The 17,469-nt window shown below is 45.1% G+C and overlaps 1 protein-coding gene across 2 annotated transcripts in view; it reads left to right on the top strand.

Moving 5' to 3' along the window:
* Gnl3l (G protein nucleolar 3 like) overlaps positions 1–12,985 on the top strand; it is a 29,788-nt gene extending 16,803 nt beyond the window's left edge. For both annotated transcript variants that reach the window (XM_050128327.1, XM_050128329.1), the window contains 7 exons: positions 1,793–1,880; positions 2,318–2,492; positions 2,587–2,729; positions 2,972–3,108; positions 4,812–4,939; positions 7,805–8,027; positions 10,405–12,985. In XM_050128327.1, coding sequence (XP_049984284.1) covers positions 1,793–1,880; positions 2,318–2,492; positions 2,587–2,729; positions 2,972–3,108; positions 4,812–4,939; positions 7,805–8,027; positions 10,405–10,517 — 1,007 coding nt within the window. In that variant the 3' untranslated portion in view covers positions 10,518–12,985. The remainder of the gene's footprint in view (positions 1–1,792; positions 1,881–2,317; positions 2,493–2,586; positions 2,730–2,971; positions 3,109–4,811; positions 4,940–7,804; positions 8,028–10,404) is intronic.
* The last annotated feature ends 4,484 nt before the right edge of the window (positions 12,986–17,469 follow it).

The following is a 17,469-nucleotide window of genomic DNA, read 5'->3' on the forward strand; positions in this document are numbered from 1 at the left end:
CCGGGCGGTGGTGGCGCACGCCTTTAATCCCAGCACTTGGGAGGCAGAGGCAGGCGGATCTCTGTGAGTTCGAGACCAGCCTGGTCTACAAGAGCTAGTTCCAAGACTGGCTCCAAAACCACAGAGAAACTCTGTCTCGGAAAAAAAAAAAAGGAAAAAGAAAAAAAAAGGAAAGAAAGGGGAGTGGGGAAATTAAGAGGCAGGGAAAAATCGGGGAGGGGAAGTGTTTCAGCTTGAGATACTGAAGAGAACTCGACAGAAAATGTATAAACACCACACACCTGAAGGGACAACAAGACAAAAAGGACAGGGAGGCTGATGAGTAATGGAAAAGACAAATTAAAGTGACAGGCACAAAGAGAGTGAAGGACACAGCAGCTCAGAGAATGCCCAAAGTGGCGGTAAAGATGATTACGTGGCCAGACCTGGTGACCCAGACCTGCAGTGGTAGCTGCTTTGGAAGATGGAAAGTTTGAGTTCAAGGCCAGCCTTAGGTAACTTAGTGAGACCTTGATTCATAGAAAAGTAAAAGCAGCTGAGAGTGTTGCTCAGTGGTGGAAGGCCTCCCTAGTTTGTGTGAGACCCTGGGCTCAGGGTAATAGGAAACAGCTAAAGTGTGTACAGAGACCTGTAGAAGGGTGCTTCAGAACAGACGCTTGGGATCGGCACTTGCATAGATATGCATCACCGCAAAAGAACATTGCAGGAAGGAAAAGAAGCTTAATATACACACAGAGGAGCATCCAATACAGGCCTATGCACACAGACAGATCTTAAGAACATGTAAATCCCTCTGCATGGAGTCGTGCTGACCAGCTTCTTCTGCACTCACACTGTCTCTATTTCCCCAGAGCAGATAAAGCCTCGGGGACACCACATGTGCCCGGATAACCGTAACCCTCTGAAACAACCTGAAATCAGGGAGAAACAGGCATGCCTGTGATGAGGCAGAAATGTCTGTAGAGAGAGAATTAAAGCCATAGTTAGGGAGGTACACAAAGCCAGCCAAGGCCATAATGAAAGGCACATGAGCACATTTCTATAGATAGACTCCAGAGAGAAGGAGCAGAGTAACCATGTAGTCAGGAGTGGAATGGTGGGGTGGAGAGAATCAGAACGAAAAAGAGCTTTTTAGATGCATAGACACAGAGCTGTGGGGCCAGCTCAGTGAGAGGGCCAACGAAAGGGAGAGCAGTCCAGGAGACACACAGGTGTGTGTAGCCTCCCAGGTCAGTACCACGGATCTTCCCAGGCACACATGTGAGGGAGTGGTATGGTACATAGTGGTAAACTTTAGTACACCAGAGAATAGTAAGAATGATGTTGGGGAGAGAGACTCAGAGCCGCAGCCTAACAGTGGTGCACGGGTGCTCAGATACAAAGATTCCACAGGCAAAGACAGCTGTGTGGAGAGAGGGGCATCTGGAGAGTAACCCCTTCTCCCCAGGGGAGTTACATGTCAGAACAGGTGGTCTGTTTCAACACTTGACCACCTTCTGTTGGGTCATGTCTGTGAGGCCTTATATGGCGCGCCTGTCCCTGCTGCTTGTGGCTGGAGGTGCACTGCACATCTCGAGAGAGGGCCCTGGATGCCGAGAATGCCAACAAGAGGAGAGAACTGGAAGTACCCTGTAGAGGCTTGGCCAGGGCCTGGGGTGGGAAGACAAGAGGCCAGACTCTACTTCTGGCTTGTCCGTGACCTGGTTACGGCTTCTGCCAGGCCCTTTCTGAAGCAGGCTGGCCTGAATTTTGGAGTACTTCCTGCCCTGAGTACTTTGCTCCTACATTGCAGGCCTTCCCAATGTGGGGAAGAGCAGCCTGATCAATAGCCTGAAGCGCAGCCGTGCATGCAGCGTGGGAGCTGTTCCTGGCGTCACAAAGTAAGATCTGCGAGCTTCCTGCTGCTTCACAAGTCCTTGCCATTACCCATCCATCAACGCCCACATGCCTTCAGCCCTTGCCTCTTTCCTAATTGTGGACTATCCTCTGATCCATACCCTGGGTTTAGGAATCCTACTAATAGCGCTCATTCACCTGGCCGGCCCATCCCAGGTGTGGGCTGTTGGGTCCTTCATAACAACTGCAAAAAGCGCTGTTGCTCAGCTGAAGCAACAGAGTCATAACCTTGCCTGACATCCTGCAGCTAAGCCCCCAGTGAAAGGGACTGGGACTGTAGCACCTCAGATCCCCCCGGTCCACATCTTTCCACTTCACCTAAGATCCCCCTTCCCCTCTCTTCCTTTACCTCCCTCCAGCCTTTCCAGGCCCAACATTTGTGACTAAGTACCAGGTACATCTGGGCCTTGTTTTTCTCCAGATTCATGCAGGAGGTCTTCTTAGACAAGTACATCAGGCTGCTGGATGCTCCAGGCATTGTCCCAGGACCCAATTCAGAGGTGGGCACCATCCTGCGGAATTGCATCCATGTGCAGAAGCTGGCAGACCCTGTGACCCCAGTGGAGACCATCCTTCAGCGCTGCAACCTGGAGGAGGTAAAGAGCAGGGTCCCCAGTGGGTGGCCTAGCCCCTACTTCAACAGCTGGTCCTTCACTCACTCTCATGACTCTTTTCCTTCAATTCTGCTAGATTTCCAGCTATTACGGTGTCTCAGGATTCCAGACTACTGAGCACTTTCTGACCGCAGTGGCCCACCGCTTGGGAAAGAAGAAGAAGGGAGGCATATACAGTCGCGAGGAGGCTGCCAAAGCTGTCCTGGCTGACTGGGTGAGGTGAGGAAGGGGTTGAGTAGGATGTGACATTCATTCATTGATGCCGATGGGACAGCCTGACTTCCTGGGTCTCAAGGTAGGGGACAGCCAAAGAACTAGTACTCTGTGCCTAGTGGTTATTGAGCAGTTCAACACATTGCTCGGAAAGGCATTGTCTCAGTGTTCTCATCCTACGTCCTCTTCTGGTAGGCTATTTGTTCTCAGTGATGTCACCGCTGACCTCCCCTTCTCTCCCAATACAGTGGGAAGATCAGCTTCTACACACCACCGCCACCTACTCACACTCTGCCCGCCCATCTCAGTGCTGAGATTGTGAAGGAGATGACTGAGGTCTTTGATATCGAAGATACTGAGCATGCCAATGAAGACACCATGGAATGTACGTGTGGGTGGGTGGCTGACTAACTAGTGTCCCTTTAGGTTCTTTGGAAGTGAGACTATTTCTTTCTTTTGGGTTGAAATAACCCTTTAAAAAGTCCTTTATGTGTGGGGGGTGTTTTTTGTTTGTTTTTTTCGAGACAGGGTTTCTCTGTAGCTTTGGAGCCTCTCCTGGAACTCACTCTGTAGACCAGGCTGTCCGCAAACTCACAGAGATCCTCCTGCCTCCCACCCACCCACCCCGAGTGCTGGGATTAAAGGCGTGGGCCACCACTGCTCGGCAAGAGTGTGAGTGTGAGTGTGTATGTATTTGGTGTTAGATTAAAAGCTCAAAAACTCTCGGCTGTGTATGTTTGCACAGGTCTGTAATTCCAGCCAAATCAAATGACCAAATGGTCCTTCTCCCTATTCTTCTATTGCCTTAGGCTTTAAAAAAAAGCAATGTTGAGGATTAAACCTAGGGCCTTGTGCTAGGCAAGTGCTCAGTAGGTTTCTGCCTTTGATACTGCATGTAGCCCTGGCCTGTGGTTCCTCCTCCACTCTCTCTTCTGCCCAGGGCCCTCTAGTCATACGCTTAGGAACAGCTGAGAACACTCTGTTTGGCCTAAAGTCTTACTTCTGTTTCTCCTGGAGGCCAGTCATTTCCTCCTCTGGGTCCTCTGAAGTCCTGGATTACAAATGAGGACAAGAAGACTTGCCTGCTTTCTAGTTTATTCCATGTGTGACTTCAGGCAAGTCAGCCCTCTTGCTGAGCTTTCATTTCTGGTTCTGTCAAGTGGGCAGTTGAGAGGGATTCGAACTCATGTTCTACTGGTGACGCTTGACCCTGGCTGGATTCGCATGAGGGCAAGAGGAGCTGAGATGAGGGTGGGGAAGAGGTGAGGGTCAAAAGCGTTTGGAGGAGTCGGTCCTGGTGTTGGATCTTGAAGTGTGAGCAGGAATTATGACAGTCAGTGAAGTGGCTGGGATAAAGTTGGTAGAAGTAGATAGGAGGGTAGGCATGCAATAGGCATGTCTGAGGGTTGTGGTGGAGGCCAGTTTAAAGCAAGGAGTGGGAGGAAGGAGGCAAGAAGCCTGGTTCTAGGAAGGGAATTCTCATGGCTCTCTTAATCACATTTGAACCAGAATATGGCCGGTGCCTTCTGCTGGATTTCACCTTAATCCTATGAATAAGAGTTTTGGAATTCCCTTTTCTCATATGAGCAAGCCGAAGCTTTAAGGCTAAGTCCCAGCAGGCGATGGGCCTATAAATTCATACTTTTATTTTGTTTTTTATTTTGAGACAGGGTCTCGACATAGAGCCCAGGCTGGCCTTGAACTCATGATCCTCTTGTTTTACCCTCCTAAGTGCTGGTATTACAGGTATGGATTAGATTCATGCTTTTAAATCTTTGTCATGCTGGCGCACGCCTTTAATCCCAGCACTTGGGAGGCAGAGGCAGGTGGATCTCTGTGAGTTCGAGGCCAGCCTGGTCTACAAGAGCTAATTCCAGGACAGGAACCAAAAAGCTACGGAGAAACCCTGTCTCGAAAAATCCAAAATAAAATAAAATAAATCTTTGTCATGTAGCCTCTCAGCAGAAACAACTTCACTCACTCCATTCCTCTGGTGGTACCCTCATGTCGTTTCTGCTTAGGCCTGATCAGAGGACTGGCAGGCAGCAAGGGGGATCCAGGATCCTAACAGTGGTCTTTGTGTTAAAGGTTTGGCCAATGGAGAAGCTGATGAGCTGTTGGGTGACACGGACCCAGAAGAAATGGACTTCAAGTGGCTCCATTCTCCGTTGCTGAAAATAGCAAATGCCATTGAAAATAGAGCCACCGAATACAAGGTACCTCTTCTTCCTCACGGTAGCCATCTCCTGCACAGGCTTCTGGGAGGCAGGCACTTCCTTCTGTGTCTCTCCTAGGGTAGTGAGGTCTGAGTAGCTCACACACTTCCTTTGGACTTGTGAATTCTTGACCCAGTGTGTTCTTTGCCAGACAGTGACATGTCTAAGCAGCTTTCCCAGTTCTGGTTCCAGTCCATAGAACAGGTGTTGTCATCTTAATCACCCAATTGTTCAATTAGGAAATGACTCTCCTCTTGACTAGTATCCAGGATCCTATACACTGTTAGTAACCAAATCCCATAGCTATTCCTTACCATATGGATGGTAAGGAATTCTTGAGATGTCAAAATGTCTTATCTCTGATTCCTCTGTAATCCTAGAATGTGCTTCTAGTCCTCAACTTACTTGGATATGTGCTTCATGGTTTCTTTTGTTGCTGTTTGAGACAGGATCTCATGTAGCCAAGGCTGACTCTGAACACCCGATCCTCCTGCCTTCCAACTGCCCAGTGCTGAGATGATGGGGTATGCGTCACCATACCTGGCTATTCTGTGGTTCCTAATAGCCTCGTCTGACCCTGCTTAAACGCTTTCATGGTTTGCTATACAAGATCTTCCTGGCATCTTTTTTTTTTTCAGTCAGCCCATCTCTCTTCTTCAGGGTTTTCATTTTAGACACATAGGAGGAGGAGTGATTAGAGATGGCTGGTTATAAAAGAACAATCTATCTAAGGGCCCTAAACTATACTAGTAGTTGGTCAGGGAACCTTTAAGCTGCTTTTTTTTTCAGGGTTTCTCCTTAGCTTTGGAGCCCATACTGGAATTAGCTCTTGTAGACCAGGCTGGTCTCGAACTCACAGAGATCCGCCTGCCTCTGCCTCCCGAGTGCTGGGATTAAAGGCGTGCACCACCGCCGGCTTAAGCTGCTTCTTGAAGGCTGAGTTCACTGGGCAAAGGCACATATGCTGGGCAAGCCCTTTACCACTGAGCCCCATCTAGCCCCAAGTAACTATTTTAATTAAAATGAGGATATTTTTCCTATCATTCTGTACTTATTTCACTTGCAAATTTGTTTAGAGATTGTCACATGATTTCTTCAAGAGCTGTGTTTTATTTTTCATGGTGATGTAATGTCTGGAAAGATTTATTAACAAAAATGTCTTGTTGCCATGCTAATAGAGTATAGTCATTCAGAAAGAAAGTGGTTCAGGTTGAGTGCGGAGGAAACTCACCTTTAGTCAATCCATAGTAGAAGGTAAGGTCTGAACTTGCACAGTGGCAGGAGTCACGCCCTTCCCATCTTCACTTAGCACTAGACGTTTCCTGTTGCCTAAAGAAAAAAATCTGTAAACTTGTCTGTTTAAGGCTACCTTCCCAAATAAAATTTTTCACTGAGCCATAAGCCCCTGAACATAGTATATTTCTTAGAAACTGGCAGTAGTCCCCCATTTTTGTGCTATAAGTTTCAGGCTCAATCCAGGGCCCTTAGCAGGCCACCTTGTCACACAACTCCCCAGAAATACTGTACTGCATACTGTGTAGCGAATAGTATCTTTGTCACTAACCTTAGTAGCTTTGTTCAAACCCTTTTCCCTACTATAGGACAGTGGGTGGTTATAGTCACAAACTACAGAACCAGACTGTTGGGCTCTTAATTTACCCCGCTTCTTACTTGCTAGCCCTGTGACTTCAGGTGCATCTTCTTATAGGAATTAAATTAGTTAGTATGTGCAAAAGGAATCAATACAGTCACAGCAAGGCTATGTCCTAAGAAGTACACTGCTTTAGGATATTTGAGACAGTCTTATGGAGCCTAGCTACCTTCAAACTCAATATGTCATTGAGATTGGCTTTGAACTCCTGTTCTCCCTGCCTCTACCTCCTGATTGCTGAGATTCCGAGTCTGCTGCCATACCTACCTTGATAGGATCTTCATTGTGGAAATAGCCTAGAGTGTATGTACTTACATAAACTAAGATGTTTGTGGCAGGCCACCATCACATGTGGGCCATTTTGTCTGAACCATGTTTATGTCAATACCTATTTCCTTAGGTATGTGTGTATTTGTATGTTAGATTGGTACATGATGCATAGTAAATGCTCTGTTAATATTTGCTTTTACTACTCACATGTACCTGCCACAGAGATTCCCTTTGTAATGCTCCCATAGGTAGACAACACGCTCTGAGTTAGGTTTAGCCTGGGTCCTTACTAAAGGTGGGCCTAAGTCTGACTTAATTTTTTGTTCCCAGGATTGTCCCACATAGTGGGGCATGAAGTGGGTGTTAAAAATACTAGCTATAGCTGACCTCTGGTGGCACATACCTTTAATCCTAGCCCTCAGGAAGCATAGGCAGGTGGATCTCTGAGTTCGAGATCAGCCTAGTCTACAGGATGGCCAGGGCTGTTACAAAAAGAAATCCTGTCTGGGAAAAGAAGTACTAGTCGAGTAAGGCCTTGAAGGGTTATTTCAACAAAGGATCATTAGAATATGAATTGTCACTAATAAAGTAACTTCTTTTTTCTGTTCTTACTCTGTAGCCCAAACTAACCTAGAACTCAACCATGTAGTCCAGACTGATCTTACGGTTACAACAATCCTGTCTTACCCTCTTGACTGCTAGATTATAGGTGTAAGCTACTACTGCTTCCTTTCCTTTTTCAAATTATTGTAAAACCTTGTAAGCTACCCGGTGCTCATCCCCTGACACATGAACAAACTAAGTCTTGTCGGCTAACTAAACACCAGTTAGGATATGATGGAGCTATAACTGGCTCTAGATTCCTTCTTACTCAAGCCTGTCATTGGCTTCTCTGCAGGAGTGTTTGGAGATCAAGACCCCATCATTATGCTTTTTCTTTCCAGATTGGAGACCACACTGGGTATTGTACCATTCCAAGCCGCCACCAGATGGGGTGGCCTAAACGCAATATGGACCCCTACTTCCCCCCAAATGATGATCCAGTGGATGTTGGCACAGTGGACCGCCGTCCAATGTTGCAGAGGATCCTGGAGACAGACCCACTTCAGCAAGGCCAGGCTCTGGCAGCTGCCTTGAAGAATAAGAAAAAATTACAGAAGCGTTCAGGTAAGGGTACCTGACTTTGCTCTGAAAATTCCTATGCTCCAAAAATGCCTGATAGGGGCCAGGGTTCAGGTATTTTTGAATAAGCATTGCGACATGTGTCTACCTCTATGGAAGGCTTGAAGGGATGGGGTTAGGAGGCTCACAGACTGGCAAGTGGTTCTCAAAATTCTAGCTTGGATCGATGTCATCGGCAGGGTTTGTTAAAGCAGATTTCTGGGGCCCACACTTGTAGGCCACTGACCTGGCCTGTGCATCATGTCCCACATTTCTTGGGTGTTTTCTGTGTGTTGGGTAGAATGCATATTATCATTTGTACTGTATCAGTAGGAAGTACATTTGAAACCCCAGAGGATACAAAGTAAAATCTCACAAAGCTTTCTACCATAGGCAGCTGGCTAGTGAATTGCCACCTGGTTTTTGAGACACAGTTTCGCTCTGTAGCCCTGACTGTCCTAGAATTCATCAACTGCTCTGTAAACCAGGCTTGCCTTGAACTCACAGAGGTCTGCCTGCCTCTGCCTCCGGAGTGCTGGAGTTAAAGGTGTGCGCCACCATCGCCCGGCTAATATCTTGCCCTTCTTAAGACAGATATATGCAGAAGCCTTGCAATCTTTGTCTTCTTTTCCACACCAGTTCTTCACAGAGCATACAGTTTTGCTTCATAATTTCTCATTCTGTGTCTTAAGGATATTTCCACATCAGGACACACAAAAGTATTTCTTCTCTGTGTAAATGGTGGTCCTTGGTGCAGCTGACTCATTCAGGTTTTTAGGATATGTATAGTTGGTCCTCCATATCTGTGGCTTCTGTCCTACAGATCCAGTCAGGTGGAAATAAGAATACTCGAAAGGAACTGCATCTCTAGGTGCTGGAAAGATGACCCTTTCCGTCTTAAGAGCTCTTGTCTTTGCTGAGGACACAGGTTTGCTTCCCAGCACCCACACAATGACTCACAACTGTCTGACTCTAGTCTTAGGTCATCCAACGCCTCTTCTGACCTTTACAGGCACTTAGCTTGCAAGTGGTGCGCACGCATACTCTCAGGCACGCATACATATGCATAAAGTTAAGGTTTTGGTTGGTTTTTCAATACAGGGTCTCATTGTGTAGCTCTGCCTGGCCTGGAACCCACTTTATAAAGCAAGTCAGCCTTGAGCTACAGAGATCCACTTGCCTATGCCTCCCAATTGCTAGGATTAAAGGCAAGCACCACTATTCCTGGCTAAAAGAAAAAAAATAAGTTCAAAATAGGTACAGGCTATATTTCTTGTCAGTAATTCTTAAACACAGTATGGCAGCTGTTTTATAGCATGTGTATCAGATTGGATATTAGCAATCTCGGCACGCAGGAGGATGTGTGCAGGTCATGTGAAGATACTAACTACATCATTGTTAGTAAAGCTGTGGGCTCCTTGTCCCTGTGGATATTGAGGAGTGAGAAAACAGTTTTCAGTGAATTAATAAAGGTAAGAATACTCGCACTTCAGTATCTGTGGTTACAAAATACAAATGTAGCCAGGTGGTGGTGGCGCACATCTTTAATCCCAGCACTTGGGAGGCAGAGGCAGGTAGATCTCTGAGTTCGAGGCCAGCCTGGTCTACAGAGCAAGATCCAGGACTGGCTCCAAACCTATTGAGAAACCCTGTCTCAATACAAAACAAAATAAAACAACACCAACAAAATACAAATATAGGTAGGGTTGATTGACTCTGTGATGTCTATTCTTTTTAGCTAGGCCATATTTTATAGCCATCTTACTGTGGCTCTATTCTGAGTCCTGGGAACCCAGGGGTGGATTTGAACTCCAAATCTTGTTAGGGAGTAGGGAGGAGAAAAAGCAGACACTGACAGTGTAGAATGATCACTCTGATGGCATGTACAGCAAGCACTTGGAGGGAGGGAGCTTAACCCAGCTTGGAGACGGGTAGTCAGCAGAGGCTTCCTGGAGAGGAACACGTGTACCTGGAGGCTGGAGCTGGGCGTGCTAAGCGCTCAGGCTCAACACCAGTATTACTGTGTACTCCTTTGCTGGGAATGCTTGTTTGGGGGTGGCTAGGGTAATGGAGGAGTGCTAAGTTCATACAGTAGAAGGAAGTTACTATTTTGGTACTTAGAATTTACAAAAATACTTGGAATCCTGTGAGTCTGAAACCCTGAGATGAAACTGCTGGGGTTGATCACTTCACAGTGAGTGAGTTTTCCTGCGAGGTTGAATGGCAGTTGTAATGGCGCATCTTTTTTTTGCTGAATGATTAGGTGGGTAACCGAGCCAGTTGGAAGGTTAGAATGGGCCAAGCTAGTGATAAGCTAGCTGTGGCAGGCCTTCCGTTAGCCAAGCCAGCCACTCACAGGTTTCCTGTATTTCCCCATCTACAGAGAAAATCGCCAATAAGTTGTCTGACTCCATGATGTCGATGCTCGACCTCTCTGGCAACTGCGACGATACTGCTGACGACGACAATGCTGGCAACAACACTGCTGGCGACTGATGAGCTGACCTTCCCTCCTGCTGCAAACACTGTTTCCTATGGGATGGGAGAATACGGATGGCGTTTGATTCTCCCTGATGTACCTACATAGTAGAAGAACACCCCCCACACCATCTGTCTTCTGCCACGGTGCCCTCCATTCTCATCAGTTAAGAGCTGCCAGACCCTAATACCCTCTACTTAGTTCTTATGTCCTTGGAAATGACATTTTGTTTGTTTTTGTGGTGCCAAGGATTGAACCTAATAGGTCCTCACACATATTAGACAAACATCTATTACCAAGCTGTATTATTATTATCACTATCACCATCCGTTATTATCATTGGAGAAAGATTCTTGCTACGGATCCCATTCTGCTTACTCAGCCTCTTAAGTAGTAGGATTACAGGCTTTTGCCACCACTCCGGCTCCCATTGTGTTTTACAAGATAATATCAACAGAGTCTTGGCATGGTAGCTACATACCTATAAACCTGACTCTTGGGAGACTGAAGCTAGGAGGATTGCCTAAGTTAAAGGAGAGCCTGGACTATCTGGCAGAACCTTTTCTTAACCTACAACCCAAAACAAATAGTAGAGTTTGGGCTGTGCTGGCGCACACCTTTAATCCAACCACTTGGGAGGCAGAGGCAGAAGGATCTCTGAGTTCTAGGTCAGCCCGATCCAGGACTACACAGTGAAACTCTGTCTTGAGAAACCAATAAGTCAGTAAATAAAATCGTAGTATTAGAAATACAAATAAGTCGAGTCCAAGTGCTAGCAATGTACCCAGTACTCCTGATTCCTGTGTTCCACTTTGTGGGTTAGGCTGATAAGGTTTGAACTCTTGGACAGGTGAGTGTTCTAAAGGATGGACTGCTGAGAAATCTGGTGGCAGGGTGTCCCTCGATGGGTGATTCTTTGTGATTTTATCACCCCACAAGATCTCAGTGCCTAGGCATTCCGAAGGCTCTTGGCTGTACATTTTCTCAATCACTAGGTGGGTCCTCATCTGGTAGTAGAGGAGTGCAGTGGTAAGCCTTCTATGTCTCTGCAGCTGTCTAGGGATAGGGAAGAGGGTGAAGATTCCAGAAGAGATATACCTATCGTAGTAAGTTGGAAAGCCATTGACTGTAGGATGTTCAGGGAATGTAGATCATACCTGTGTTTTCCAGACAGAGTTAGGTACTGACTGAGTCTAGACTACCAAACTCTGAGAATTAGTTAGCTCCTTTGACCTTCAATATGTCCCTGTCAGGAAGAGGTAGGGCTCAGAGAACTGACAGAATGTGTTTACAAAGTTAAGTGGTGGTATACTAGGTTTAAAATGAGTGTAATTAAAATCATGCTAGCCTTCTGTTCTGTATTATATTGCCTTCTCCACACAGGAGCACTGGTCCAGGCATCCACCCTGTGGTGGTTTCTGGTATCAACCCTTCTCAGTGCATTTTCGCTACCCTGGTTTTAAAAACAGGTAGCATTTTATGACAACTACGCTTTCCAGGTCTCTTTAAATTGTGTTCAACTTAGTTCACTAATTTCGGTGAAGTTTTGGTAGATAATAATATATTAGAAATAAAAGCATGTAGACCCTAGCCAAAATAAAATGGAACTAAAATAATCATATCAGAATAAGAATTTCAGACTCCAGCCAGATGGGTGACTCACACCAGTATTCTAGTACTCAGGATGCTGAGGCTGTGAACCTGAGTCCAGCCTGGACTGCAGAGTATCAGGGGTGGTCTGCCACCATTATCACGATACAGAATTTTTAGTTGGGCAGTGTTGGTATATGTCTTTAATCCCAGCACTTGGGAGATAGAGGCAGGTGGGTGTCTCTGGGTTCCTGGACAGCCAGAACTGTTAACACAAAGGAACCCTGTCTTAGAAAACAATCCAGCAAAACACAGCAATGTTAGAAAAAAAATGTATACAGATTTTTTTGTGGCATTCTCCCCAAACTTACCATGTCACCTTGTAATATAGCCCTGTTCCTGTCCTCAGATCCTGGCAAGCACTGATCTTTTTCTCGTTCCTTATTGTGGATGTTGTAAGTCACACAGGGGCTTATTTTATGCCGTTAAGCTTTTAGCTTTGTACCATGAAACTTTACGTTCATGTAAAATACAGTTGCATAAGCCCTGCTAAGTGGATGAACACAATAACAGGTTCTGTTAGCCTCCCTCACCGTCTCCTGCTGTGACAGTGAAATCTAGTCCTCTGAACCTACGACCCATGGCAATCTCTGATGTGTCTTTGACTTTCTGCCTTGTCTCTTGAAAAGAATTGTAAGTGGAATTTAAGAGTATAACTTTTGAGAATAACTTGCTGTGAGTTAAAGATTCGAGATCTGTCTCACTGGGTGTATCGATAGTTCTGATTGCTATTTCATACTCCATTGTGTAGATGTACTACTGCTTATTCAATCCCAAGTTGGAAGACGTTCTTTACAGTTGAGGAGGAAGTAATGAATAAAGCTGCTAAAAGAGCTTCTGTGAGACTGTTTTTATTTCTTTGGCGTTACAACCTAGACTTGGATTGCCCGAATAGATGGTAAGCATATGATTAACATTCCAGGAACTGCTAAACTTTTTTTTTTTTTTTTTGGTCTTTTCGAGACAGGGTTTCTCTGTGGTTTTGGAGCCTGTCCTGGAACTAGCTCTGTGGACCAGGCTGGTCTCGAACTCACAGAGATCCGCCTGCCTCTGCCTCCCAAGTGCTGGGATTAAAGGCGTGCGCCACCACCACCCGGCTAAAAAACTTTCTTATTTTGCCTGCATGTATGCCTGTGTACTACATGCATGGCTTGGTGCCTACAGAGGCCAGAAAAGGGGCGTCAGATCCCATGGAACTGAAATTATAGGCAGTTGGTTGTAAGCCACTGTATGGGTGCTAGGAACTTCGGTCCTCTGCAAAAGCAGCAAGTTCTCTTAACTGCTGAGCCATCTCTCTGACTCTGCTGTACATTTTAAGTTCACTTTTTAAATTCATTGTTTTCATTTTTGATACACACATACACACACTATTCCATCTGTTGATGGATATCTAGGCTGGTCCCTTAACTTGTCTGTTGTAAACAGTGTAGCAATAAGCATGTATGTATGTCCTGCTGCCCCTGTGCCATGCTGATTGGATCCCTTCAGGTATGTGTCCAAGAGTTAGTGTAGCTGTTCTGTATGATAGTTGTACTTTTTGAAGGTTTATCCTTTAGAGAAGAAATTGTTTGCGAGTGGATGCACGTGTGTTCCACAGGGGTGCCTGAGGAGGCGGGAAAACAACAGATGCCTTGTACTGGAGTTCAAGGTTGTGACATAGCTGCCAGGAGCCAAACTCTGGACTTTTTGGGACAGCAGCTAGTCTTCGTCATTACTGAGCTGCAATTCCAGTCCCAGTAGTTGAGTTTTTAGCTTTTCACTGAATCTCCCCGCTGCTTTCCACAGCGGCGACAGCAGTTCCTGATTCCACCAGCAGGGTTTCCCTTTTCCCGCATCACCAGCATTATCGTCGCTCGATTTCTTGATGATAGCCACTCCTCTGGATTAAGATGGACCTCTCAGAGCAGATTTAAGAGGCCTTTTCCCTGGTGGCTAAGAATGATGATGAACATTAAAAAATGTACGAACTGTTTCTATTTCTTTTGAAAATATTTTCATTATTTTTTTTGTAGGCATTTCCCAATGCACTGTCAGCTGTGTGCATTCTGCGGGCTTTCCTTTGCTCTGCAGAATCCTTTGAATTTTGTGCGGTCCCATCTGTCAGTTTTGAGGCTTTCTCCTGTGCTCTCAGACTCCTTTCCAGAAAGTCCTTGTCTATGCCTGTACTTTGTCTCCCCCGTGTCTCTAGCGCTTTCAGTTGCAGCTCTCACTTTAAAGTCTGACCCATCTTGAATTGATTTTTGTTCAGGGCGAGAGAGATGGGTCGTGGTTCATTCTGCAGGCTACTCTCAGTACCATGTTTTGAAAACACTGTCTTTTCTCCAGTGTATATTTCGACAACTTTGTTAAAGATTAGGTGCGTGGGCTTATTTCTGGACCCTCTATTCTATTCCATTTTCCTGTGTGTCTTTGCTAAACCATTTCCAGCATGGCATTACCATTCCTCTCCCATCAGGACATGAAGGGTTCAGTTCTGCATCCTCTAGCACTTGACTGCTTGCCCCTCCCAAGCTGTGGATAGGACCTAACACCTTACACATGCGAATCAAATGCTTTACCACTTGAGCTGTCATCTCTAGTTCTATTGTTGGTATCCTGATAGGCATTCAGTAGTATCTCCTTGTGGTTTTAATTTGTATTTCCTAACAACTAGTGGTTTGATCCTACTTTCATCTATGCATTTTCCATCCATTTATTCTCTTTGTCCAAGTGTTCAGATCTGTTGTTTGATCATCTATTTGCAGTGCTGAGTATCAAACCTAGGCTGTTCTTGCATGCTACCCAAATACTCTACCATTAACCATACCCCAGACTTCCCTGTATACATCTTGTATTTGTTTATTATTTGGAAGAGTTCACACTGGATACAAATTATCAGATACATGCCTTGTAAAGAAAAAATTTCCAGTATGGGGTTTATCTTTTCATTCTTTATAAGCAGTGTTTCTATAATTAACTCAGAGGGAAAACCCTATTGACAGATTTAGTTTAAAAGTTGTAGTAAAATAGACATAAAAATCACTATCTTAATCGTTTTAAGTATACACTTCAGTAGCTCACATCGTAAAATTATCACCAGTCAGTTTTAGAGTTCTCTTCATATCATATACCCAGAACGCTGCACCTGTTATTACACAGTGACCCTGTGTTTCTTCCCTGTAGCCACAGTTCTAGTTTTTTCTGTAAATCTGAATTATAACCGCACATATGCAGAACCATGCGACATTTGTGCTTATGTGACTTGCCTATTTTACTTCACTTAGCATAATGTCTTTAAAGTTTATCCATATTGGGGCTGGAGAGATGGCTCAGAGGTTAAGAGCACTGACTGCTCTTCCAGAGGCCCTGAGTTCAATTCCCAGCAACCACATGGTGGCTCACAACCATCTATAATGAGATCTGGTGCCCTCTTCTGGCCTGCAAAAATACATGGAAGGAATGTTATATACATAATAAATAAATCTTTTAAAAAAAGTTTATTCATATTGCTTGCAAATTTTTTTAAACTTTTTATTTTTTGAGACAGGGTCTCCCTATGTACCCCTGGCTGGCCTGGAACTCACTAGGCGAGTCTAGCCTCAAACTCGGTGATCTGCCTACGTTTCCCTCCTAAGAGCTCAAATTAAAGGCATACATATGCCACTGTATGCAGCCTGTCATTTCTTTCTAAGGTGCTATATGTATGTTTCAGCATTTTGAAGGATAATGATAAAAATAATATGTTTAAGGTACTTTTGTTTACTTTTTTTGAGACAAGATCTCATGTAACTCAAGTTGGCCTTGAGTTTAATGATAATATATCTTTTGGACAAACACCACCCAAGAGGAATTAAGTCCTCTCACGAGAGCTCTATTTTTAATTTTGAGGCAACTACCATACTGTTTCTGTAATGGCTGTACTAATTAATATCCCCACTAATAGTGTGTAAGAGATCCTCTTAGGTCGGGTGGTGGTGGCACATGCCTTTAATCTGAGCTCTAGGAGGCAAAGGCAGGCGGGTCCTTGAGTTGAGGCCAGCTTGGTGGTCTACAGAGCAAGTTCCAGGACAGCCGGGGCTATAAAAAGAAACACTGTCTGGAAAAAACAAAAATAAGATAAAACAAAGAAGCCTTCTTGGGCTGGAGAAATGGTCCAACAGTTAAGAGATCTTTATTTTTTAAAAAAAAAAAAGAAACAGAATTTTTTATTTTGCATACTAATCACAGTACCGTCTCCCTCCCCTCCTCTCAATCCCTCTACCCCTCTCCTTTCCTCAGAAAGGGTAAGGGACATTGCTTTGAGGAAGGACCAAGGCCCTCTCTACTCTGTCTAGGCTGAACAGGTTCCCAAAAAGCCAGTACAATCAGTAGGGACAAATCCTGGTGCCACTGCCAGTGGCCCTGCAGTCTGCCCCACCCATGCAACTGTCACCCACATTCAGAGGATTCAGTTTGGTCCTATGCTGGTTCCTTCCCTGTCCTGCTGGAGTTGGTGAGCTCCCATTAGCTCAGGTAAACTGTTTCAGTGGATGCCCCATCACGGTCTTGACCTCTTTGCTCATATTCTCATTCCTCCCACTCTTCAACTGAACTTTGGGAGCTCAGTCCAGTGCTCCGCTGCGGGTCTCTGCCTCTGTTTCCATCAGTTGCTGGATGAAGGTTCTATGGTGACATTTAAGATAATCATCAGTCTGACTACAGGACAAGTCAAGATCGGCCCCCTCTCCTCTATTGCTTAGAGGGCCTTAGATTTATTTCCAAAATTTCCATTGGGAAACAAAAGCACTACTGCTCCAGGGGATCTGATGCCCTTTTCTGGCCTCCTCGGGCACCTGCAATCATGTGGACTCGCCCCAACACAACAAAATGTTAAAAATAAGAATAAATCTTAGTTTGTAAAAGAGCTCCTCTTTCTCCGTATCCTTTCTAAAACTTGTCTTTTTACTTTTTTTCATTCTTGGTTTAGAGATAGGGTCTTGCTATGTCGGCCAGGTTGATCTCAATCTCCTAAGAATCCTAACTCTGCTCGGATTACATGGGTATGCCACTATGTCTGATTTCTCTTGCTGTTTTTATAGTATACACCCTAACGTGTGATGTGATAGGCCATTGTGATTTTGAGTTGACATGTCTTCATTAGAAATATTATTAATATAGTTGGCAAATTTTATTTCTTTTTCTTCAACAGAAAATTATTGAGCAGCAAATATATTCCTAGCATAGAGTTAGGCATGAAAAGGCAAGTTTCATCCTCCACGTTCTTGGTCTACAGTGAAAATACCAATATGGTTGTTGCTACAACAGAGGCTTCTGCAGAGAGTCTTTGTAGCCTGGGATACG

Source organism: Alexandromys fortis, unplaced genomic scaffold, assembly GCF_014885135.2.
Source record: "Alexandromys fortis isolate MF-2015 unplaced genomic scaffold, M_Fortis_MF-2015_v1.1 scaffold_295, whole genome shotgun sequence".
In the NCBI taxonomy this organism is placed as follows: Eukaryota; Metazoa; Chordata; class Mammalia; order Rodentia; family Cricetidae; genus Alexandromys; species Alexandromys fortis.